The sequence below is a fragment of the Corvus moneduloides genome, chromosome 5, assembly GCF_009650955.1.
Source record: "Corvus moneduloides isolate bCorMon1 chromosome 5, bCorMon1.pri, whole genome shotgun sequence".
NCBI classification, from domain to species: domain Eukaryota; kingdom Metazoa; phylum Chordata; class Aves; order Passeriformes; family Corvidae; genus Corvus; species Corvus moneduloides.
The window spans coordinates 15,136,280-15,160,643 of record NC_045480.1 but is presented as its reverse complement, the minus strand read 5'-3'; the positions used below and the strand labels follow the sequence as shown (position 1 = coordinate 15,160,643).

The following is a 24,364-nucleotide window of genomic DNA, read 5'->3' as shown; positions in this document are numbered from 1 at the left end:
CTGTGGTATTGAAACTCAGCAGGTGTTTCAGTGTTCTGCATTTACATCATGTGGTGCTCTCAGGGAGTGTGAACACCACAGAAAATCTTGCCAGCATGGATGCTGGTAGCAACACTCTCCAGCTTGTACAAGAAGTTTATTTGAAATAAAAGCTTTATAGAATTTCCAGGGCTCAGAAATGAATCTTTGTGAGATTTTGTCAGTATCTAGTAAAATTTACCTTATTTACCACTCCTCATATATCTGTATTTACAACACTCCAATTTGTAACTCAGAAAATGAGTTTGTCTTGCTCTAAATATAGATAATTACTTACAGAAAGTAAATGATGGTAACATTAACTATGGATAGGTAAAGATCAGTTAAATCCCTTATATACTTTTATAGGTAATAATGTAAAAATATTACTGTAGATAAAATTTCTATTTCACTTGAAAAAGATAAGACTGAGGGAGTAACCTCTTGTTAAAATGAAAAAGTTTGTTTTCTAATTAATGATGGAATAATTAATATTGTATGCAGGAGCTGTTTCAGGACTCCATCTAGAATTCCTGAGAGAAATAGGAAAGGACAGGAGGACATATGATCTAAGTACACTGGCATTTCAGTATGTGTAAACTGCTAAGCTTGAGAAACTCAAAATACTAGAAATTACAACTCTTGCAATACTTCGAACTGAATATTGAATCTCAGATACATTTTTTGGGGGGGTGGGTGTGGGTGAAATTTGCTAGTTCAGTATTTTCAGCCTTTTGAGAAGTTAACTGTTTAGTAACTCAGATGTCTCTTGGTAGCTTCTGTTGAGTGTAATGCGGTTGCTTTTTGAAAATGTTATGTATTTGGTGCTTGCAATCTGATCTATTATTAAAACATTTGTTCAGTTTATAGCAAAGTCGGATTTCTTTTAAGTCTCAGTATATGGAGAAATACAAATTGTTACTGATTCATGAATGATTTCACATTTCTCTAGACATGATTTTTTCTAGGCATATATAGAGCACTTGGAGTATCAAATCTAATCTGTCTGGGGTAGCTTCTTTGAATATTATGTGAATTAATACTTGTGAATTTACTTGTGAAATGTTCTTTCATATATTTAGCCTTAACAGCTATTTCTGAGCAAAAACTTAAAAAACTGAACCACCAACAAACCAAACCACTTCTTTTTTTCCCCTGATTTCAGTTGGTGTTCGGTTGGGTATTGTCAAAATCTACGCCACCTTGATCTGTCTGGATGTGAAAAAATTACAGATGTGGCTATAGAGAGGATTTCCAGAGCACTGGGTATCATATCAACCCATCATAACAGAGGTGTTCTGAAAAGCTGCAGAAGCAGGAACGCTAAGACTTTGTGGAAAAACAGAGAGATTACTCTGCAGTCCAACCAGAAATATAATTGTTTGCATGAAGTCAGCAATGAAAACCTCATTCAAGGAGGAGATGGTGAGCAGCACTGGACTAAACCTGATGGCTCAGAAAACTTCAATTCTGCTTATGTGTGGATGCTAGATGCAGATGATTTAGCTGACATTGAAGATGCTGCAGAGTGGAGACACAGAAATGTTGAAGGATTTTGTCTTATGGAACCAACATCCCATATTAATTGTTCTGCATCGTGCTACAGTAGAGACATTTATGGATTAAGGACTAGAGGGTGGCAGCAGCACTGTGCTTCTACTGACTTGATTTACTGCGGTCACTCGTTTTGTTGTGCTGGGACAGGACTAAGAACTATTCGAGCACTTCCAGAGTCCTCTGCACTGTGTAAAAAACCAATAAGGACTAAGCAGTCAGAGAAAAAAGACTCTGTGTACTCTGGGAGTGAAAAAACAGATGAAGAGACTGCACGAGTTCTTCAGTTTCTCAGTCTGTCAGGCTGTTACCAGATAACAGACCGTGCTCTCAGGTGAGGAGACATTTTCAAGCTATTTTGCTGCAGGATGTTTTTTCTGGTTTTATTTGTTGGGCCATTCTGGAATGACTCTGCCTCATTTCAGTAGAAACATTTTTATTGAAGAAACTTTGGTAAGTTTTAAGTGGTCTTTGCTTCTTAGTTACAGTACTAGACTTGAAAACTTCTTCTAGCTTTTCTTTCAGAGATAACAGTAAAATCTTTTATATCTATCTTCTGAAGTATTATTGTGAATTTGTTGTTCCAGACAGTATTAATGCTTTTAGATTTGAGCTTTAGTGATTTCTTGTTAAGAAATTGTGTTGATTCACCAGTTTTTTCATAATGTCTGCCAATATGCTTGAAACTTTGTAAAACTGGAGTAGCATCTTGATTAACCTGTCTGGATAATGACATAATTTATGGACAGGCTGCCTCAATGGGCTGAGGCCAATTGTCTGTTCAATGAGATGAAGTGCCAGGTCCTGCCCTTGGGTGACAACAACCCCAGTGCTACAAGCTGGGGACAGAGTGGTTGGAAAGCTGCCTGGTGAAAAAGGATTTGGGGGTGTTGTTTGACAGTGACTGAACATGAGCCAGTGTGTGCCCAGGTGGTACCTGGCCTGTATCAGCAGTAGTGTGCCCAGCAGCACCAGGGCAGTTCTTGGGCCACGCCTCAAATCCTGTGTTCAGTTTTGGGCCCCTCACTGCAAGAAAGACATTGAGGCAGTGGACTATACCCAGAGAAGGGCAGTAGAGCTGGGGAAGGGTCTGGAACACAGGTCTGGTAAGGAGTGGCTGAGGGAGCTGGGCAGGCTCAGCCTGGAGAAAAGGAGGCTCAGGGGAGATCTTCCCACTCTTCAGCCCCCCTTTCAGGTGGTTTTATAGCCCAATGGGGGTCAGTCTCTTCCCTCATGTAACAGGAGGAAATGGCCTCAAGTTGCATCAGAGGATGTTTAGATTGGCCATTAGGAAAAATTTCTTCACTGAAAGGGTTTTCAAGCATTGGAAGGGGCTGCCATGGGAAGCGGCATACCTGGAGGTATTTAAAGGATGTGACACTTGGTGATGTAGTTTAGTGGTGGATTTGGCAGTGCTGGGTTAACGGTTGGATGTGATTATATCAAGTCTTCCAGCCCAAATGATTCTATGATGATTCTGTATGTGCAGAACAACATGTTAAATATGACCCCATATAACAGTTAAAGGAGGAGAAAAAAATGTTTGACTTGAACACTGAGATGGCTTCATGAGTTACAGAATTTTCTGTTTGCTATTTGCCACTGATACTTTGTATTGTCAGAAAAATGTAGTTACTACTTCATATGAAAATGGGATGAGGCTGAGGTACTTGCAGCCTCCTGCTCAGGTGTGCTGCAGCATTTAAGACTAATTAAAGCTTCTTGGAGTGGGAATACTTCATGCATACCTGTGCTCTTTGCTGTAGTAAACTGAGGAATAGTGCGAGGTGCTGCTGGCATTGATTTTTCTCTCCTGCGGTTTTGTCCCCATTTGATGTTCACGTGTACCAGCTGTTCAGATGTCTCCTTTGGTTTTTCTGACACTTTAACTCACCAGTGTTACTGTTCCTCAGGGTGTGGTTCAGATATCTGGGCTTTGTGTAGGTGCTTGTTTCTCTTGGATTGTTGCAGTGGACTTGTCCTGATGAGTTTTGTTAGGTGCTGATGAGGTTGTGCTGTGTGTATTTTATTTTAGTACTGGTTTGGTTTTGCATGACTCAGTAATGTGGGAGCAAAGGGAGATTTGGTCACTGAGCCATGGCAAGGGTTTAGTTGTGTTGTTGATTTCCCATTGGTGCTTTTTGGGTGAAAGTATTTAGGAGCTGAGAGTGTGTTGCAACAAGTGCTTCTTGTAGTCACAAGAGTACCTGGAGTCCCTGAGGAAAGGGAGTGAAACCCCCTAACAGAAACACATACCAGTTCATTTATTTCATAGAAGTTGTTACCTAATAGCTGGTTTTGTGGCCAGCAGTTCTACTTCTGCCTGCTGACAAGAGAAACTTGTACAGTGATGCTCTGAAGGCATCTTCAGTTTTATGTCCTGGCTTGAATCTGCAGTTTGGTGATTCAAGCCTGGTGGTTTTTTTCAGGTGAGTGAGCTTGTTTCTGCTTGAACTTGGGCTGGCTTCTCTGAGCTCACAGAGAAGCGAGCAGGGTCACATGGAGTAATTGCTCAGGTGCAGTACATGTGTGTGCCTGTTGCAGCAGCAGCCAAATTGTCTAGCACTCAGAAGAAAGCTAGAGAATTCCATCTGAATAATAAGATGGTGCGTTGGCAGAGAGAAGCTCTGCTGTCAGTCCTAGGAAAACACAAATTTGGAGACCAAAGTAAGTTTAAGAAAAAAAAGAGTCAAACTTTGGGAAGCATAATGCACCAAACTTGGGAGTGTCATGTTTTAGCGTGAGATGAGGAATATACGTCACCTTGGAAGAGCTGCCAAAATCAGTGGTATTTTGAAGAATGGCTTTGTAGTTCTTTGAAATAGTTGGTCATCTCTGGTGTCATCCATAAAAAAGGTCGTTTCCCGCTTAAAGTCTGTCTACAGGAATTGTTAGTTTATGTAGAAATCTGTTGATTTTCCAGGTCTCTTGGATGGCTTCAGGGGTGATCCCCCTTTAAAAGAGGGTCTGGAACTGCCAGGTTTAAAACTCCGTGGTTCGTTAGAGCTGTGTTTGTTGTATGAGGTGCAGTGGGTCTGTGACAGGGTGATGCAGTGGGGCGCTTGCCAGTGCCGCGCCGTGCGGGCTCCTAACGCGTCTCTTCTGTGTGTCCACAGGGCACTGACTCTGGGAGGAGGACTGCCGCATCTGGAACACCTGAACCTCTCGGGGTGTCTCACTGTAACTGGTGCAGGCCTGCAGGAGTTAGTTTCTGCATGCCCCTCTCTAAAAGATGAACACTTTTACTACTGTGACAACATTAACGGTAATGTCTTTTTATGAAGATGCGATGCTTTTCTGGGGAGTGATGTTTGGTGTAAGGATTTTTTGAAAAAAAAAAACCAAAAAACAAAAAACACCAAAACCACACCTTTTTTTAAATGTCTGTGCAGCACTGTGTTTCACAGATTAATTACAAAATGATAACTGTTAAATCAGGTTTTCCTCATTTTTTGGGGTTTTTTTTTTGCATGACACTACTACAGTTCTGTATTACATAGGAAAGCATTTTTAGTGCCTGTATCTCTTAACTTAGTTTAGCATAACTAATAGGGGTAGAAAGTAAGTCTCCATATAGCTGCTAATACACACTTGTCCTGTTCCTATCTGCACTGTAAACCATGCAGTTGTATGTTTTCTGTATGGTCATAACCTCAGACAGAGGCTTCATTAGGTTGGTACCAAAGTAGGGATTTTTGGGAAACAAGTGATGTGTGTTTTGTCATGCAAACCTCCCCTATTGCACTAGTTTTGGTATAGGATATTTTTGATCCTACCATCACGTGTCCTTATGGAAAATGTAATTCAGCTTTTTTTCTGGTTTTGCTTGAGTGAGTAACTTAGGGATGGATCTGAGTTGGAGAAGGATCTGGATAAATGCATAAGATCTGTTCATGGTGTGAGTCTTTTCAGTGTTTACTACACTGAAATTCAGTCTGTTATGTTAGGTCCAATAAGCATTCCTAGCATTAGAGATGGGAACCATAGTGTGACTTGTATTCCATGTGTGAATTTAAAACAGGTAAGTGCAACAGAAGGCAAGGGAAAAAAAGGATAATAACTGAGTTCAGAGGATTGTGCAAGCTAGTGTGTAAAACAAAATTGTATTACCTGGAAGTTTGTGGTGTCCAGCTGAATAATTTGCATCCGTATTGAGATTCAGCTCCAGCCTGGGTACCAGCTGCCAGAGCTTTGGTACTGCAAGTAAATATGTACTGATATTTGGATATCAATCCATTGAAATTGATAAAAGATGGTGCGCTTGGATTGGATTATAATATTAGAAGTGAAAGTATTAAGTCATATTTTGTTTCTATAATTTTTGCACTTTATTGACGCTTTTTTTTTTCTTTTGAGACATTTGCTTTTTGTTACTTCCTTCCATTCCATCTGGACTACAGCATTTAAAAAGCTATTTTCTGTTTTTCATTTCCACCTGAAAATTTTAAGGTTCTCTTTTTAAAATCCTTCACTGACTCTTACCTGCATTTTGTTGAGTTTTAAAGATGTCTTCAAAGACCAGTTAGAAGCCTTTTCCTTTTACGTCTGATTGCTTGCAAGATCCTCTGCTTATACTTCTGTCTGTAATACTAGACATAATTTGTCCTCAGACATTTCTGGTTTTCATTTTGTCCCTATAAAATACACCATAAGGTCTTTGTATTAGTTTACAATGCCCAAAGCTGTGTGTGAGTCCATCACTTTAAAGCTTGGCTGTTCCATAGTATTCTCAAGAGATTATTTAAACAGAATATTTTTGAATTATTCTGTAAAGTTGTCTGATCCTCTTCCTGTTTATTTCCTTCCTTCTACTGCCTGCTGGTTCTGCTTGGTTCTCTAAAGCATCATGCATGCCTTTGGATCAACAGCTACTCCAGTAGAGAGAAATGCACAGGACAGTGAGGCTGTAATGGTCTGACTTCTTACATATGTTGAGAAATAGTGTCATCTCAGAAGTTATGGCTTTATGGAAAATAGCCTTTATAAATTAATCCCCTGCAGTTTTATCTGGATTTCGTTCCTTATATTTTCAAACTTCATTGTGATAGGGTATTCAGTGTGAAACTGATGCCTTATCCCATTCTGTGGGCAGCAGGATTCCTACAACAGCTGTTTGTTTCTGTATCATTTGGCATTTCTAAAGTAACTACGGAAAGCAATAGCTGTTTCATTTAAACCAATCCATATCTGAAGCCATTTTTAGATTGTATTACTAACTGCTGTACAAAGCTTACTGATCTGTTAGCATGTACAAAATAATATCATAATTCTCTTTGCCCACCAGCTTATCAGTGATTGTTTTCAGGGAAGTAGGTGTATTTTGGGATCAGAGGTTGGAAAACTTACCGGTCTTGCAGAAAAAAAAATGGAGCCAACAGCATGGAATTTAGCCATCCATGAATAATAAAGATACAACTTTGTCATCTGCTAAGGAATAGGGGGCTTTACTTTTACCTGTGGTTTATTTTCAGATTTTTTTTTTTTTCTATAAACACTGAGCCTGATGGGACTGTTCACACACAAGCCAGCTTCATTGGAATTTCTTTGTGGAGGGCTTGATGCATGTGTTGCACAACATAGGTAGGCACGCTGGTTGCAGTTTTTATGTTTTCAACAGCTGCTGTTCTGTCTTTTTAGTAGAGCAAGACTAGAAAGGTGTAGAGCAGCTGTGGTGAGGTAGTTGGGTCTGAATCTGACTGCTGTTGCACACCAGTAACATGGTACAGTTTTTATGGCCAGAAACCATGAATTTGCACATACTTCAGATCTATTTTCTGTTTGTTTACTGTTAGTTCGACTTCAGTTTTGGGTTTGCATACTTAGGATCTCTTCTGTTTTTCACAATGCTGGAGTTAGATAACCTTCAACTGCAGCTGAAAACAAATCTGTCAATATGCATCCCTTCTAATGGCTGATGTAATTTGTCTAGAACAAATTTGGTTGTGGATCACACTGAACTCAGCAAGAAGAGTTTAATGTTCGAGTTACATCTTGCCACTGAGTTCTTGTTTTCCTAAGGCTGTTTTGACCAGCTGTGTCCATTCTTCTGACTGTATTCTTAGTTTCAAAGCCTGGAGTGCTTTCAGCTTTGGGATTAGAAAAATGGGGCTCCGTAATTTCTGCAGCAGTAGCTCTTTGCAGCATTTAAGTATGATTCAGTTTCTAGTTTTTTTTTTTTTGATTATGTAGTCCTCAGGTGCTGTAATTAAAGAAATAGGGCGTTAATGAAATAAAGTTGTGATTCTAATGATTCAGTCTTCTGGCATTTAGAGTCCCACTGGTCATAGTTGATCTGTCTTTCAGCAGTGGAGCCAAGACTTTGCAAGTTCTTTTAAGATGTGTGGACTACTGCATGCAGACTTACGTGGGAACACGGTGTTCTAAGAGTTAGGTCTCAGTCTAAATTCTACAGATTACCAATGTACTCACAAATCTCTGAAAGGATATGGTATGATGGTGGCAGCCAGTTGCCCTGGCAGGAGTGGTTCTTTTACCATAGTCTTGGTCTGTGTTGTCATGTATTCTTGGTGGAATGCCAAACTTCTTCCTAGGGAATTTTGACTAATTTTTGTTCTGCTAGTACATGTAACAAAATGGAGTAATCAAATAGCTCTGCTCCTCTCTTACAGTACCAAACGTGTTTATACGTTCACCACAAGTAAACAGACCTCACCTCTATTCTGAGTCCACTAAGCATCTGAGTAATCAGATGTGCATGTAAAGAGCATTACAATAATCCAGTTTAGAAGTAACTAAATCAGTAACATAGACTGTGGCAGGTTAGATGAGAATCTGATTAACTTTGCTTTCCCAGGTGAACCCAAAACACATTTCATTTAGCACTTCACTGGTAGCACTTACTAAGCCTTCACAGTCAGAGGGACCCTTGTGAAATACAGTTCCCTGGATGATCCACTGCATGTGCTGTTCCTTCCCCACACTTCTGTCACATGTTGTTTTAAAAGGCTACATTTTGGGCTCCTTGTTAAGTCCAGCAGTGATGGTAACTGGCTCATCATCCCTGTCAAGATGTCTTATTACAGGAGCCAGAACCTGACACTGCAAACAGCCACTGGTTTCTTGCTCTACCTGCCCATCAAAACTGTCAAAGTTCAGTCAAAATCATCAGCTGGTCCTCAAAACACGTGCAGTGTGTGGAATTGCTGTGTGGAGCAGTGTCCTCGTAGATACACAGTGCATTGCTAACTGGGCTGTGCCAAAAGCAGTAGTGGGCAAAATGCAAATGGGAGATAGTGGAACAGGTTGCCCAGAAAGGTTGTGCAAGACCTATCCCTGGATGCATTTGGCTTCAGGCTGAAAGGCACTCTGAGCAACCTAGCTGAAGATGTCCCTGATTATTGCAAGGGGGTTGGAACAAGATGACCTTTAAAGGTCCTTTCCAACCCAAACCATTCTGTGATTCATCCTCACTGTTAGGTTGAAATGATCATCACACTGGACAATATGAAAGTTATGCAGTTGACCAGATGGCTTAACCTAATGCATCAGTGAGGTGAGAGGAATTGGAGACCTCGTATAGAGATTCCAAAGGAAACAGAAGACAGTGTTTTTTGGCAAGATTAAAGAGGCCATTTGAACTTAGAGAGAATTCAAAAACAAAGTCTAGTCCAAATGAGGTCAATAGCAAAGACTGGGGAGGTCAGAGGTTACGAAGCCAAAGAGGTGTAGCCAAAGGTCAGTGGTAGTAAATAAAGTCAGGGAAACAAACCCAGCATTTGAATTTTGCTGTCTGTATCAAATGTAAAAAAGAACAAACTAAGGAGCACTAGGGCTTTTATAGAGGAGATAAATGACCTGTGATGGAGGAGATCAACTGACAGCCTTCCTGTTAAAACAACCATTAATGACACTTACTACCTTGTTTTAATAAGAGCATAAAATACCCTCCAGATTATGGGAATTACCTGTATATGCTAAGAAAGAATACAGGGGAGGGCAGATTTCAGAAGATGTGCTTGAACCCTGAATATTTCATTTTATCAGAATTCTTTATCACAGGCTATAAATGAAAGTTAGTGATGGTGTGAGGATTAGACATGGGGCAAGAAATGCAGTGTGGGAAGAAGGGTGAAATTTCACTGTCGTATGCTTAATGTCATTTGTAAGTCAGTGCCTAATAAATTGGGAAATGAACATATAAGCTTTTCAGATGATCCAATTTACTCAGAAATATCCAAGTTTTTGGGATCTTAAGTTGCTGGAAGAGTGGTTTAAATTTAAAAACTGAAAGCTAACTAAAGGATAGGAAGAAAGGGAAGGGCTTAATGGTCACTGTTCAGGGGAGGAACCTGAGGGGTGACAGCTTTCTCCCTGTTCCCCTCCCAAGAGTTATGTGGTGAGATCAGTCTTACTCAGCATTTCCCTTGTGTTGTGGTGTAAGAAATGCTCACAGTAATTTCCAAGTTTTTGAGTGCTGCTGTGTGGTCTTCAAGTAATGATACTGATGCTGATGATTTCCAGAAGGACTGCTGAGAAGCCTCACTACAGCCGTTATGTGTGGTTAAAGGTCTGGGTGGTTGGGAATGATCAAACTGTGATTTTATGAAACTGAATTCAGAGCTGGCAGTTGCAGTGTGGAGATAATGATTTCAGAGAGCTGTTGGTGCTAATTCTGAGATCTTTCCTATTTGCAGCAGCAGCCAAAAAAGCCACCAGTGTTACCATCGTCAGGGTGGTGAGAGCAAGATAGAGGGTGCTGTGCATGGTCCTGGAAGCCTTGGGGCACTCACTTGTGGAGCACTGCATGCGGGTTTGGTCTCCCCATCCTGAGGAGAGTATGTAACGGAGTTACAGAAGATACAGAAGAGGCCTACTAAAAAGTTAGGGAACTGAACACAAAAGGCTGGAATGTTTCAATCTGGGAATGAGATGGCTGAAAAGGGCATGACTGTTTACAGAACTGGGAAAGCAGTAGATGAGGCGAATGTGCAGTGATAATTCTCCAAATTTTGCAGTATTAGAGTTCATGGGCATTGGATGAAGCTGTAGGTGATTTAAAGCAGTTGCACAGTGTAGTGAGCTTCTGGAACTTGCTCCTGTGGGGAATTGTGGAAGGAGTTAGTGTCAAGAGGTTTAGAAAGAGGTTAAAAAACCCACATGCACAACTGAGCCGTAAACAAATACTGAAGGAAATGGATTTCAGTGTCCCTGCTGCAGTAGTTGGGGTTGCTGGAAAACCACAAAAGGTGTGCATGATAGGTTTATATCATGTCCCTAGATAACATTTGCTGTTGCCAGTGGTGAAGGTAGTGCTAGATGGAGCATTGGTCAGACCTAGAAGTCTGTATGTTCCAGTTAGGAGCATGAGGAATAGCATCCTTAAAATGAGCAAGAAAAGGATGGAAAACAATACTGAATTATACTGAGTATTCCGTTCCTTGGGATGCTGTGGTTCTGTACATTTTGTCAACAAGCAGTTTGCTAGAAATGTGACAGTTGCTTCAGAATCGCTGCTGTGCTGCATAGCTGTGGCAATGCTGGGGAAGGTCAGCTACGACTTGGAAAATGCTGCTGCACAGAACATGCTCTGCTAAACCAGCTGTTCAGAAGCACCGAGTCTCCTTTCTAAAGGACTTACGAAGAAGCTTTCAAACTCTAGCTCGTAAGTGACGTGGAGGATCAAAATTTAGTTCAGGTGAATGAAAAGATTTGAAAAGGAAAATGAGTTTATTGACCAATGAAAAGTTCACTGTACTGTAACTGTTGTCCTTCATTATAGTTTTAGGTTTGTTTTATTCAGTCTCATGCATCTTAACTTAATTACAGTATAGAGTATTGCTTACTGGTATGTGGCATGAAGTAGGAAGCTGGTTTTAAGACACCAGGTTCTTGGAAATTAATTGAATTATGACTTTACTGTTGAAGGGGGGAAAAAAAAGCCAGACATGGCATGGTGCCCTAGTTCATTACAAGATTTTGTTGGTATTTCTAAATACATTAAAAACACCTGAAATACTTGTTGTTTCTTATACAAATGGGGAACATTTGTGTTGTCCTGGTTAGGTCTTTACCAGCTTGAGTTGGCTCGGCAACCCACTTCCAGTTTCTGTTGGGTGCCAGAGGTCAGCCAACCTGAGTGTAAACGTTTCTCAAAGCAGGCATATGGCTGCAGGAAATAAAATCCTGTTTGAATAAATACAATAATTTCTTATCTCATGGTCACTTTAACATTTTAAATGAAAGGGGTAAGTGAAGGTAAGTGGAGGTGGGTCAAGTTACAGTGTTGGTTTGTACTGTCTGTGCCTGCAACTCGTTCTTTCTTTCTGAATGGCTCATTTTTAGCCTTACAGCTTCTGATGACTGCAGTGATACTAAGGTGATTCTCTCTTTAGTTTTTGAATTTCCAGTCAAGAGTATGTGAGAGTCTGGCCAACGATGAAGGTGTTCAGGGAGAAAAAAAGAACTTTCCAGACTAAAAAACTGTTTCTATTATCATAGACATAGTTTTGGAGGTTATGGTTTCTTTGGTTATGCCATGATGTCATCATCTGAATTTAAAAAATGGGAATTAAAAATGCATTGTCAAAAATGCTCAGTTCTGAAAGCTGACTGTGACAAGCTTAAAGTTGCTCTTTTAGTGTTGCTCATGGTACTTCCGTGTCATTTTAGATGTGTTATCTTCATGGGACTAAGCTATGGAGCAAAAATTTCTTGAAAAATACCTGTTCCAAGTGAGGTTTTTACACCGTGATAGTACTGGCAGCGTTTCGGACTTCACGGTGCTGAATGAAGTGTGGTGCATTGTAAAAAATGAGACATTTTTGAATCACCAGGTTATGAGAATTATGAATCTAAGTAAGTGGCCTTTTCTTCTTTTCACATTTCTTTTGTTTTTGTGCAGGTCCTCATGCTGAAACCGCCAGTGGATGCCAGAATTTGCAGTGTGGTTTTCGGGCCTGCTGCCGCTCTGGCGAATGACCGCTGACTTCTGATCTTTCAGTCTACTTCATTTAGCTGAGCAGGCTTCCTCTCATGCACTTTACTTACAGTTCGCATCTTGTGTTAACAATCCTTGGAGTGAGATTTGTTATACTAGCCTGACCCTGCCCACAACTTCAAAATCTTAATTATGAGTGTACTGTACAGTGTTGTAACAATCTCACAACCTCATTTGGCTTGAAGGGTGTTGGGTTTTATTTTACATAATTTGGGGAAGATGGGAAAATCTTCAGATTTTTTTAATGCCACTTTATTCAAATTTTGGCACTTAAATATACTTTACTGAATTATTTTGTGTTAGGTGACTTTCTTTTTTTAATTTTGAATCCGTAAGTACAATATAAACCTCTGCAGAGAATTTGAATTGTATTGTTTGCATTTGGGTAACAATTATACATCTTTAGGATCCTTTTTTCTTCCCCTTTCCTCTCATCCTGAAGTCGTTCTTTATATTGCAAAATTAGGGAAATTGCCACCTTCCTTTTGCATTTGGTTTTGTATTTGGGCTTGAAAGACGTACTCAAATAAAACATTCCCACCAATAAAAAAGTGTATGCAGCAGTTGAATATGTATGCTTTTAAGGTATAAAGTGCCATGCCAGAAGGCTGCAGAGGTTGGGGTGGGTGGGTGTTGTCATGGTTACAGAGCTGTAACTGTCCAGTATGTGTGGGGCTTTTGGTTTGTTTTTATGGTTCCCATAACTGTGCTAAGTTGCATTTTTGAAACAGCTTCCAAGAAAGTCAAGTTTCATTCATCTGAACTACATGAAAGACAGCAATGCATTTCCCCCCTTGCTTTGATAGTTAAAAAGATTCCTCTCTGGACAGTAGAGACTGGCAGGGAGCAGAGAACAATGTGATGAGTGAAACGTGTGCTAGGAAGAGAGGAGTCGTATATGAGTAGTGTGTGTGCACTGTGTGAGGGATGAGTAACGTAGCTCAGGGCAAGTTGTAAAGTTCAATGGCCACCTGCTCATGAGTGGCACAGTTGCAGGCTGTTTTTTTTCTCCAGCAGAGGAGGGGCAGGTGGCTGCTTTTCTAGAACGCAGACAGGTTTTTCTTTTCTCCTGCCTAATTTTTAGGACTTACAATACAGAAAGTAATTTTTACCTGTTTTCCTAATTGGATAAATGTAGGTTACGGGCGGGTTCGGTCGGGACGGAGACGGATGGACGGATGGAGAGATCTCTATAGGCAGGTCTTGGGACACAGTCGGTTTATTGTAAAGGCGTGGGTATAGGGGCACTGCTCAGAGCTGCCTGACTCAGCTCTGAGCAGGCCCAAGAGAGTAAGCAGGTGAGAGAGAGAGAGAGGGTGTAAGAGCAAGAGTGGAAGTAAGAGTAGAAGTGGAAGAGAGGAATAGAGAATGTCTGAAGTCCTGGTTACAATACAATAAATCATCTTCTGTACTGAATATTCTAATTGTCACTAACCAATCTAATACAAGATACAAATCTTATAGCATTTACATACAGCCTATAAGAGTTCTTATATTACCATAAAGTGTTACATCTTAACTTCTAAAAGCTACTCTTTGGACCCCTTCTGCTGAGCTAGTAGGGTCTGCTCTGACCCTTGGACCTGCCTGCAAGCAGAGGGTATTGTTCAATCAAGAGGGGATTATCTTCAGTGGCCATACCATTGTTTTCTAGTTGTTCAGTAACTAAGACCTGGTATTTCAAAAGTGGCTTTCATTTCGATGTTGCCTGTAGTTTTCATATTCCCAAAATCTTTTGTCAGGCAATCATATTTCCAAGGTTTTCCTGTTTCATCTTCCCCAACAGATGAATTTTTTTGAGTAGTATTTATTTAGAACAGCAGTCATGGTGACATAGTAGCTTTCAAGATTCTCGGTGTCTGGGAAGTTGGTGTGCAGGCAGAGCTGGAGATTGCAATAAACTGCAAGTTTTGGCACCATCTTGGTCACACTAAACTGAAGAGTAAAGTAAGAAAACACCAGTGAGTTTAGACTTACTGTGGAGTCAGCTGGTGGTGGTTAGCACTGACTGTGGGCCAGAAGCAGAATGTTCAGTGCTCAGTTGAAGCCTACAGAAGGACACCACTGATCCAGCAACTTACCTTCAGGGAAGCTGCATTGACTGTGCCCAAAGGTTGATGGATCACCATTTTTGTGAGGCTGGCTGAGACTGTTGGTAACAATGTACGCAGTGGGCTTGCTTGTATCTATTTCCAGAACTTTCCTCCCTGAGGCTGGCAAGGTGCAGCCAGAGGTGCTTCTACTGACTGCTGGGTGGTATTTTCTGTGCAGACTGGTAGAGACACAACTGAGGATGGAAAGAGCTGCAGGTACACTGTGGACTAAACCTGGGAGATGTCATCACTGTTCAGCAAAGCATTATGTGATGACAGTGTACTTTCTAGTGGGGTCTGTAGAAGGGGAGGGAACCTGTGGCAGCAACCCCTGACTCTCAACTAGTCCATGAGTGCTGAGAGCTGGCCAACACTATAGTGAGGCCACTCATGATCATCTTTGAAAGGTCATGGAGATCAGGAGAGGTGGCTGAGGACTGCAAGAAAGCAAATGTCACCCTGGTCTTCAAAGGAGAATTCAGGGAATGACTGGCCAATCAGCATCACCCCAATCCCTGAAAGGTAATGGAGTATCTCACTCTGGAGGCCATCTCTATTTGCATGGATGATAAAGGGATCAGGAATAGTCAGGATGGATTCACTGTTTGACCAACCCTCCTTCCCTCTATGATGAAACAACTACCTGGCCAGATGAGGGGAGAGCAGTGGATACTGTCAACCCCAACTTCAGCAAAGCTTTCAACACTGTATCCCACACCGTCCTTACGGGCAAACTCAGAAGTGTGGGTTGGATGAGTGGACAGTGAGGTGAATTGAGAACTGGCTGAACAGCAGATCCTAAAAGGCTGCCTCTCATTAGCGGTGTCCCCCAGGGTTCAATACTGGGCTCACTTATTATTTAACTTACTCATAAGTGACTGGGATGAAGCCCAGATGCCTCCTCAGCAAGTTCACTGACAACACAAAGCTGAGAGGAGTTCTGGGCTGATCTCCCTGAGTGCTGTGCAGCCCTTCAGAAGGACCTGGGCAGGTTGGAGAGATTGGCAGAAAGGAACCATCTGAAATTCAACAAAAGCAAGTGCAGGGTCCTGATGAATGCTCTTCCTAAGCTCAACCCACTGTCATTTTTATTTGGAAGAGTTTGATTAGCAAGATAACAGCAGGAAAAGGATATGTATTTATATCAGTATTAATAGCACAACTACTTACATACTAATAAGTGAATTTGATTTTTAGTAAATATTCTTTTGATAATCTTTTACTTGCAAGTGTGCTAACTTGCAGACAAGTATTTCCTAGTCCTAGGTAATTTAATCAAATTCTTCTATAAAAGGAATGAGCTTCTGCTTAAGGTTTGGTATAAATATTTATTAAATCTTTCATCTTTAAATTCTTAAGAAAATTTCTTACACCTCTAAATGGTGCTGGCATTATACAGATATAAAATATGGAGTAGGATATGAAGCAGCCTCTTAAAAATTGAAGTATGGCCTTTACTGATGGCTCTTTGGTACATGAAATTTATTCATAGATAAAAATTCAGAAACTGAGGTACAGGAAAATTTTTTTATTTACAAGTGTGTTTGAAGAGGAAGAAGGGCTGTAGATAAACTAGCTAAAAATACTCTTGAAGAGGTGCCAAGGAAACATTTTACTCTGCACTGTCACTTATATGTGGGCACGTGTAATGCTTTTAAGAGTGTGAGGTTCCACAGGGAGCTATAAAAGACTATATAAAAATCACCTATTAGTACTGGAAATTTAAGCTGGCTGTCTCTTCCTTAGCAGTAATTAGTATCTTCAGTGGTTTTAGGGCAAATAAAGCTACGAAAAATCATGTTCTCATTTGATTTTTAAATACTTGGAATAGTTCAGCAGTAAGAGAAATCTTATATTTACACCTATATAAGCAAAATTCTTGCAGGATTCTGACTGGTCTATACTACCTATTTCGCACAAGTGAAGCAACATAAATCCATATAGAGAGAACATTTTGGGGATAAGCGTGAACATACACAGCTAGAGCAAATTCTACGTTGGAAACATCAATGGTGTGAACTCCCGTGCTGTGTACAGCTTCTATTAAAGGTCTCACTTCAGAATATGGCATATGAATAGGAAAGCCAGAGACCTGGGAAAAAGAAAGAGGAAAAAAAATATGTAAGAAGAAAAGGTGAAGGCACCTGAATAAATACATAGTTTAAAAAAGTTTACATGCTGAGTAAAACAGATTATCTTCTCTATTGCCAGCCTGAGGAGATGCAATAGAAGAAACTATGTTTGTATTTTGATAACACCTCCCTCTTTCACACACTCCAGGCAAGCTTCTGACATTTTTCCTCTTTAATTTGGTTTAAGCTCAAAGTGAAGTTATTTAGAATCTGCTAGAATAAAGTTACATTAATAAACACACAGCAGAACTTCATTGCTTTTTTGTCTTGTGGTGGTTTTAAGTCACTGTGTTCTCCTGGCTGGGGACTTGAGCAAATGTCTCCTGCCCAACTGAACTGAAACCTCAACTCATTTTGGGGCTGGCCAGAGTTGCCAGTACTGCCACAGGTGTTCCATGTGGGAAACAGAAGGCCCTTCCAACAGCCTGGAGGAAGAATGCACCAGGCACATCAGTGGCTGCAGTAAACACATCAGTCAATTCTCTTCTGTCTTTAGAGAGTGAAGACTGAAGAAAAGCATATTGTGTGGGTTCCTGGAAGTAGACTGTGTGTAGCACTACTCAGCACCAGTACCAGGTTCGTACTGACCCTGAGAGCTGCTGCACCAATCAGCCCCATAGCAGCTGCTGCTGGGAGACTGCACTCATGTGTATGTATTGGCAGTAGTGGCTATTGTGCAGCAATAAAACAACACTGCACCCAATTAACTTTACATTCTTATGTTCAGCAGAAACTTTTTATCTTCAACATTACAAATGAAATAAACCAGATCATCACTGCTTCACTCTATAAATATTACAATGGTTTATCTTTGGTATAAAATCTCTTGTGAATTTTGATAGTAGAAGAAATAACCAGCCTAGGACACTCTTCTATACCATGGAGTGGCAATACTAAATCCTAGGGATTTCACTTCTTGCTTCTATGCACAAGCCATTTATGTTCACAGGTGTACCCTGTAATCTCCCAGCTGTTTCTGCAGCTCTGCCTGATGGTCATTTTCTACATCTTTGCCTTGGTTTTGTTCCAGCAGCGGCAAAAAGTTACGGAGGGTGGAGGTGCAGTATCTGTTCCAACGTGTTGGGCGCATTGGTCTCCATTCCATAATCTTATCTTTTAATATTTTTTCAATCCTGCAATAAGATAAGACTGGTTATTACAATTCTAGTATTGGATATCTGAACTAATCTCCCTTGGCAGACAGTACAGATTCTGAGAACCTCGGTTAAACTTACTGCTCACTAAAAGTGCAGAGAAGCCAACAAAGCTGTGTAGTAATGTCTGCATTGTCAGTGCCTGCATGGAAGGCCATGGGCTTACAATCCTCTTTTAGTTTACACTCTCTCCTCTCATCCCCCCCACACCATTTTGCTTTTTGGGAAATGGTAGAGCAATGATTGATTAGTTCTTTCTATCTCGCAATCTCTATTGAAGAAAGACAATTTTAAAAAGCCCTGAAACAATAGCTTCTGATTTTTTGGGCCGTTCTCCTGGCATTCAGAGCAGGTTTTTAGGTCTAGGCATGACTACCTAGGATTGCTTTGGTATCGGCACTGATGGCACTTGTTTTGGAGGTAGAAGTACCTGCTCTGTAGTTCCAGTGCAGCTGCCATATCCGAATGCTCGTAAGTTAATTCTTCAGGCTAGCAATAAATAAAACAAATATTAAAACATGCAATCTCTTCTAGACATATAACAATGTAACTTCAGGAGTTTCTGCCTTGATGATGCTCACAGGAATTTACAATTATGCTAAAATAATATATTCCTTAATAGAGACATGATAAAGGTTTAACTAGATATTTGTGTGTAATGCTGGGGGTTTTTTCCCCCAGTAAATTTCAACTGCTTACACCTTTGATAACTGTACAGAAATTTATGGCCTTTTACTTAGGATGTTCATACAGCTTGAAAAAATGCCTTCTTAGCCATGAGACAAAAGTCGACATTTTCTTTATAATACGAAGCTCCTACTTGAGATACATTTTTGTTAAAGATACGTCCCATTTATTCACTGTTGTCCTGAGATCTTACATAGAGGGCAAAAGCATTAATTCTGTATAAAATCAGCTTTTTGCAGTACTCCTGCTTTCATTTTTTTAAAGGAGGAAGTGGGAAATCTTTTTTAAAAACCAGTGCTATTACATAAATATACTTAACTAAAGAAGTCCAAGGAACTTAGTATCTGCTTCTTTCTACCAAGTCTGTGATGTCTCAACCCCTCAAATTGAGTTGGCAATAGATCCATCAATACCTGAATGCTGCGGAGACCAGGGAATGGCAAACTTCTTGAAAAGAAAGGCTTCCAATGTTTTGGTTTGCTGATATCAAAATTTATCCTTCCTGGGGAATCATATTCTTGCACATTAAACCAAATCTACAGGAAAGCAAAGCTGGTTTAGCTGTCAGCATATAATCACACCTACAGAACACATTCCACTTACATAGCAATAAAATACTATATAATGTTAACCTCCTGTAGCAATTCTTTCTCCTGTTCTGAGCTGCATTTCTACCCCTCTGGACTGCTGCACAAGTCTTTTCTGAATTCTGATTAAATTCTTCCAAAAGCCCAGCCCAGTGCAGCTGTGGCTGTGATGCCTGGTAGCTGCTGCACCCTGGCGCCACTGCTCTTTTAAGTGTATCTTGCAGAATACAAGCAGAGATTGCAGACACACAAGACACAGCTCCTGTGTAGATTTTGTCAGCAGGTGGAACCCATATCTCGCACTCTCCTTCTTTACAGACATTCATTTTGGCCTCTGCTCCTAGTCTGGAGCGTGCAAGCACTGTAGCATTCTTGTTCAAACAACCTTTAAATGACTATTGCTAAGGCTGCAAAATGTACCAGCAATTACTATGTAAATGTGCTAATCATGTGTGCGACCCTTTGTAACTGAGGTTCTGTGTAGATGCTTCCAGGACAGCTGGTTCTGCCCCAGTTGGATGTGACGTGGTGTGGCTGTGGTGCATGCAGCACACCTGCTCAGTCTCACTGAGACTGGAATTAGTTGCCTTGAAAGATACTGTGCTCTGCAGTTCAAGTCAGTGCTCAAGTCCTTAGTTCCTTCTTCCAGCAATTAACAATCGAGTTACAGTTTTCTTAACTGCAGGTTTAGTACTGCTTAAAAAACCCCCAACCAAACAACTCTGCCACTCCTCAAAATGCTTTTAGTGAAAGAACTGACTACTTTTAAAATAAATGTGCTTTAGAATATTAAATTCTCATCTAAAGTCATGATCTGTGTTTTGAATAGAACATAGAAAATTAAGTAACAAAACTCATAATGTGTGGCATTCCAAAAAACTGAGGAGCAAACTTTTAAACTCAACTTCCAGCTTCCATTCAAATAAACCCTAGGGTTCTTTTTGTAAGTTTGCCCTGTTTCCTCATTTTCAGACTTTCACACATCTTTCTACCTCATTATCATGTCCCTATTTGTGTCCCCAGAACATGTGAGATCTGGCTTCCAACCGAGTCAGGGAATGCTGCTGGCAGGACAGTTCCCAGGGTTTCTGACCCTCCCAGCACAGGCTCAGCTCCCAGTCTGTGGCCTCTCCTTCACCTGCCCAGAGCAGCACAGCTCTTACAATCTCTCCCCCCACTATCTCGGAGAGTTTACAGCCACACAATGAATAATATATCATGAACATGCACTAGTATTACCTGTGTATTTGCAAATAAATGGGAAGACTTGATGCCAGGCAGAAAACCTGTATTGTTTTTGTGCCCTGAGGTGCCAGCTCTGTGTTGTGCACATTGATCCATTCAGGCTGTGCCCAGTGTCACATGGGCAACTTAAGTGACTCCTTTATACTTTGTTTCTTATTTTTCAGTCACATTTCACCTACAAACTATTATCTTTGGGGAATGACTACTCCTCAACTAAGCAGCTCTAATCTTAGGCCATCCACTCTGGGAAGCATGTAAGTAAAACTCAGTAATGAAAAATATTAACAGATCTCTTGATCCACCTAAATGCTGATTAAAAAATCTTTAAGTATCTAAAGCAGCTGAAAAACCTACTTAAGATTGAATAATATTGCTAATAAATGATAGCCTAAATATAGTTACAATGATGAACAAATGATGCCAAAGGTTAAAAAAAAATCAAGTTATTGACCCTTACATGTATAGAAATGTGACAAGACTGGGCACACTTACATTATCACAGCTGATCAGACAGTACACATTTTGTAAGGGGCAAAAAGTATCATACTGCCCATAAAAACATCCAGTACTGGGATTCCAAATTACATACTGACTTTGTTCCAAAGTTAATACATATGCAGTTGGTCCCTAGGAAAGAAAAAAATAAAGAATGTGAAAGATGTTTGAAAACTGGTTACAAGGACAATATGCTTTGTGTTCTTTGGAATACTAAATTTTTACAATTGAAATTGATAGTGGTTTTTAGGGCAAACTGCTTGGAAGAATTTACAGGTTCATTACAGTTCAACACTTACATAATAATGTGGCAGAGAAATGTCAGACATACAGAGCTCTGAGCTATTCTTAACATACAGATTCTGAAAGTTGTCTTGTTTCAGCTACAAACAGATGTGAAATTCCACATACAGGAATGTTTACCAGATGCTGCTTCAGTACCAACACGTCCTACTTGGCTACTGCCACAGCTCTCATCCATGGGCAATCTCCGAACTGAAGGACTTGGGCAGCGCACTCTGTGCCTCAGCCATCAGCCTTCCTCACAGGCATGTAAGGAATTTCCCAGCTCTCTACATTCTCTGCCAGGAATCCCTAAACTGCTCTTCCATGTTCTTGTCAACTCCTATATTGTTAAGGTATCTTGAAATACCTGGAATAAATCCCCTCCTTACAAAATGCTTTATTAATGACTAGCATCTCCATCAGACTTTGAGGGGAAGGAATGTATCTGAGTACCTGTTCCTGTCACTGCAGTATCTCAGAATGTGCTTAAAAAACCAGCCTGGACAGAAATTTTTACCAAAATTCTCTGCAGCAAAACTTTCACATGTACATAGAAATTTGCATTGTAAACAGTTACCACCTTTTTGAAAAGAGCAGTATTGGTTACTTGGAAATCTGAGTGCTTCCCTGAGAACAAAGGCATCTCCCAAGGGGCAAAACAACCTCAGTGTTTCAGTTCTGGGCCAGTCTGAGACAAACTGCTGCCACAGTGGCTCCCAGCAGCCCAAGGCAGAGCAGACACTGCCTGCATTACAGTGGGCAGAGGGAGAGGGACTTGTCCAGCCTGAACCAATCTATCTTTGCTATTGCTGCAGCTCTGCCATCAGCCAGAGAGAGAATCAGCATATGTGTGTGACCATTAACAATCTCTGGCCTGCCCCTAGCCCTCTCCTATAATCTCTGAACCTGTACCAAATCCCACACAAACTCTGTCACAGTCCTTGTATCCATGACTGAGCCACTATGAAGGGACTGTCTCCATCAATTTGTCCTGGATGCACCATTTATACAAGCCAAAATCAAATCAAGGGTTACAGATATTTGGTATATTATGATGACAACTACTACGAGTTTAAGCATGGAAACAGAAGTCCAGGAAAAAACCCAGACATATACTAAAATATACTTTCAATTTTTTATTTGTTTCTCTAAAAAAATCAGTTCTCAGCACCAATGTTTAGATAATATCCTGGAAAAACATCCCAGCAATAAACAACTATCCATTGCTGGGGGCCAAAGACTTCACAGAATAAAAGTTAATACTTACGCCAAATGAAAGAATCTTCTTACCTCAGGAATAGCATTTCCAATGATAAGCCAGGCTTTTTTCCCCATACCAAGAAAATAATTACACAAGAGCACGGCGTGTTCTTCCTCATCTCCCGCCAGAAGATAAAGAAATTGCTAATTGAGGTATTAAGAAAAAAAAAAAAAAAAAAAAAAAGGTCTTTCTAAGCAGTTACCAACTTACAACATTTGATAATGTTTCTTAACACATCTGAAGCAAGGAGTCCTCTCAGATCTTTGCAACTGATCTTTACTGTTTATTGGTCACTGCTTCAACACACAGGATGAAGAGTTAATGGTGTGAGAACCCATGAGACCTGAGATTTTATTACAAGAACCAGGGTCTTTGTCTTTTTTAGAAAGACAATTTTTCAGGAAAGTTCTGAGATGATAAAAACTTCAACTGTGATCAACAATGTCTGCCGTTATTCTCTAAATGACAGGATTTATGTGACAGAGAAGGCTAAATATCCCATTATTGCTGACACTACATGCAATGTCTTTTTTGCAGTTCCTTGGAATGACAATGATCCATTTTAAGTCTAGTTGTAAAGTCTCCATCAGTCAGCATCCCTTCACTTGCACATGACTATGACATTACGGACTGGTTTATAACGGAAAAAACGGGAGATGCTTTAAAGCCCTAAGGTATTCTTAGCTACTTTCAACCTATCAAAGATAAAATTTTTGGCTCAGATCAGAATGAGCAACTTTTTTCACGCTTTGGTCCTTATTCTTTGAAATAAATGTCTCAAAGAAAAATAGTCCTCACAATAACAGAATCACAGAATAATTTAGGTCTGAAGGGACCTCAAGAGCTAATCTACTACAACCTCCCCCCAAAAACAGTGGCCACTAGGATGCTACATCACATTCAAGAGGATAAAGAACTTCTGTTTAATGCGTTGCTTACATCTGATGTACTCCATAAATCACAAATTCCAGCAAATGACACACTATCTGGCAAAAAAGGAATCAAAGCAACATATCGAGCCACCAGTTCCTGCAAGAAAACAAAACAGAGCAAGTCATCCTTTAATTCATAATATTCTGGTGTTATTATACTAGATGTGAAGAATACTGCTGTTTCCACTCAATAACAAAACACTGAATAACCTCATTACAGTAGCAGTTAGCTGTCAGAGACTGAAATATTATATTTTATGACTTAAACATTTTCTTAAAGGACTTTTAAAACTGTATTACAAAAGCTGCAAAGAAGACTACCACACCCTGACTGAGGCCTTACACTGCTCACTGATGAAGATAAGATAAAGTAACAGGGGCTGGGGACATTCACAAAGCACAGGCTTAACACCTCCAAGGTGGAGACCACAGCCCCAGGGCTATCAGCTGCCAGGCTCACACAGACCCTCCACCAAAGGGTGGGAGGAGGAGAGGCTTTGGGTATCTGGGAAAAGCCTGTGGTCAGAGGTGCAGTGACTGCCCATCCTCCCCTGTGCAGGGGAGCCCAGCTGAGGGGTCCTCACTGGGGGGGGAAGCTTATCCACAGCAGAAGGGGGTGACATGGCCCATCACAGGGGCCCCCCTCAAAGGGGTCCCCAGACGCTGCACCAGAGCACCAGAGATGATGCAACAGACCCTCAGTGTTGCAAGGGACAGTGTCAAGCCAGCCCCTGCAAGAGGAGGCACGTGGGTGTTCCCACCTGGCCCAAAGCGTACATTAATCCACGGGATTCTGCACTCTTTGGCGTGTGGTGTGCTGGCGTGTGGCGGCGTGGCCGAGCCTGTGGTGGTGTGGCCACGGCAGCGACGGGGGACCCTCACCCCAGCAGAGCAGATGGAGGGGAGCAACGAGACGTCGTTGGGACCCTTGGATGCTTCCACCTAACCCCTGTCACCTCTCCCT

General features: G+C 40.8%; 2 protein-coding genes across 11 annotated transcripts in view; one reads left to right on the top strand and one right to left on the bottom strand.

Annotated features, from left to right (window-relative positions):
* FBXL5 (F-box and leucine rich repeat protein 5) overlaps positions 1–13,083 on the top strand; it is a 33,951-nt gene extending 20,868 nt beyond the window's left edge. For all 3 annotated transcript variants that reach the window (XM_032109323.1, XM_032109322.1, XM_032109324.1), the window contains 3 exons: positions 1,184–1,906; positions 4,689–4,837; positions 12,434–13,083. In XM_032109323.1, coding sequence (XP_031965214.1) covers positions 1,184–1,906; positions 4,689–4,837; positions 12,434–12,510 — 949 coding nt within the window. In that variant the 3' untranslated portion in view covers positions 12,511–13,083. The remainder of the gene's footprint in view (positions 1–1,183; positions 1,907–4,688; positions 4,838–12,433) is intronic.
* A 2,853-nt stretch (positions 13,084–15,936) lies between these two features.
* Positions 15,937–24,364, bottom strand: part of LOC116444168 (complement C1q tumor necrosis factor-related protein 7) — a 100,748-nt gene continuing 92,320 nt past the window's right edge. For all 8 annotated transcript variants that reach the window (XM_032109312.1, XM_032109313.1, XM_032109315.1 and 5 more), the window contains 7 exons: positions 23,408–23,497; positions 22,498–22,611; positions 20,920–21,054; positions 19,009–19,131; positions 18,339–18,397; positions 17,710–17,887; positions 15,937–16,714 (listed from right to left, as the gene is read on the bottom strand). In XM_032109312.1, the coding sequence (XP_031965203.1) occupies positions 16,526–16,714; positions 17,710–17,887; positions 18,339–18,397; positions 19,009–19,131; positions 20,920–21,054; positions 22,498–22,611; positions 23,408–23,497 (888 nt within the window). In that variant the 3' untranslated portion in view covers positions 15,937–16,525. The remainder of the gene's footprint in view (positions 16,715–17,709; positions 17,888–18,338; positions 18,398–19,008; positions 19,132–20,919; positions 21,055–22,497; positions 22,612–23,407; positions 23,498–24,364) is intronic.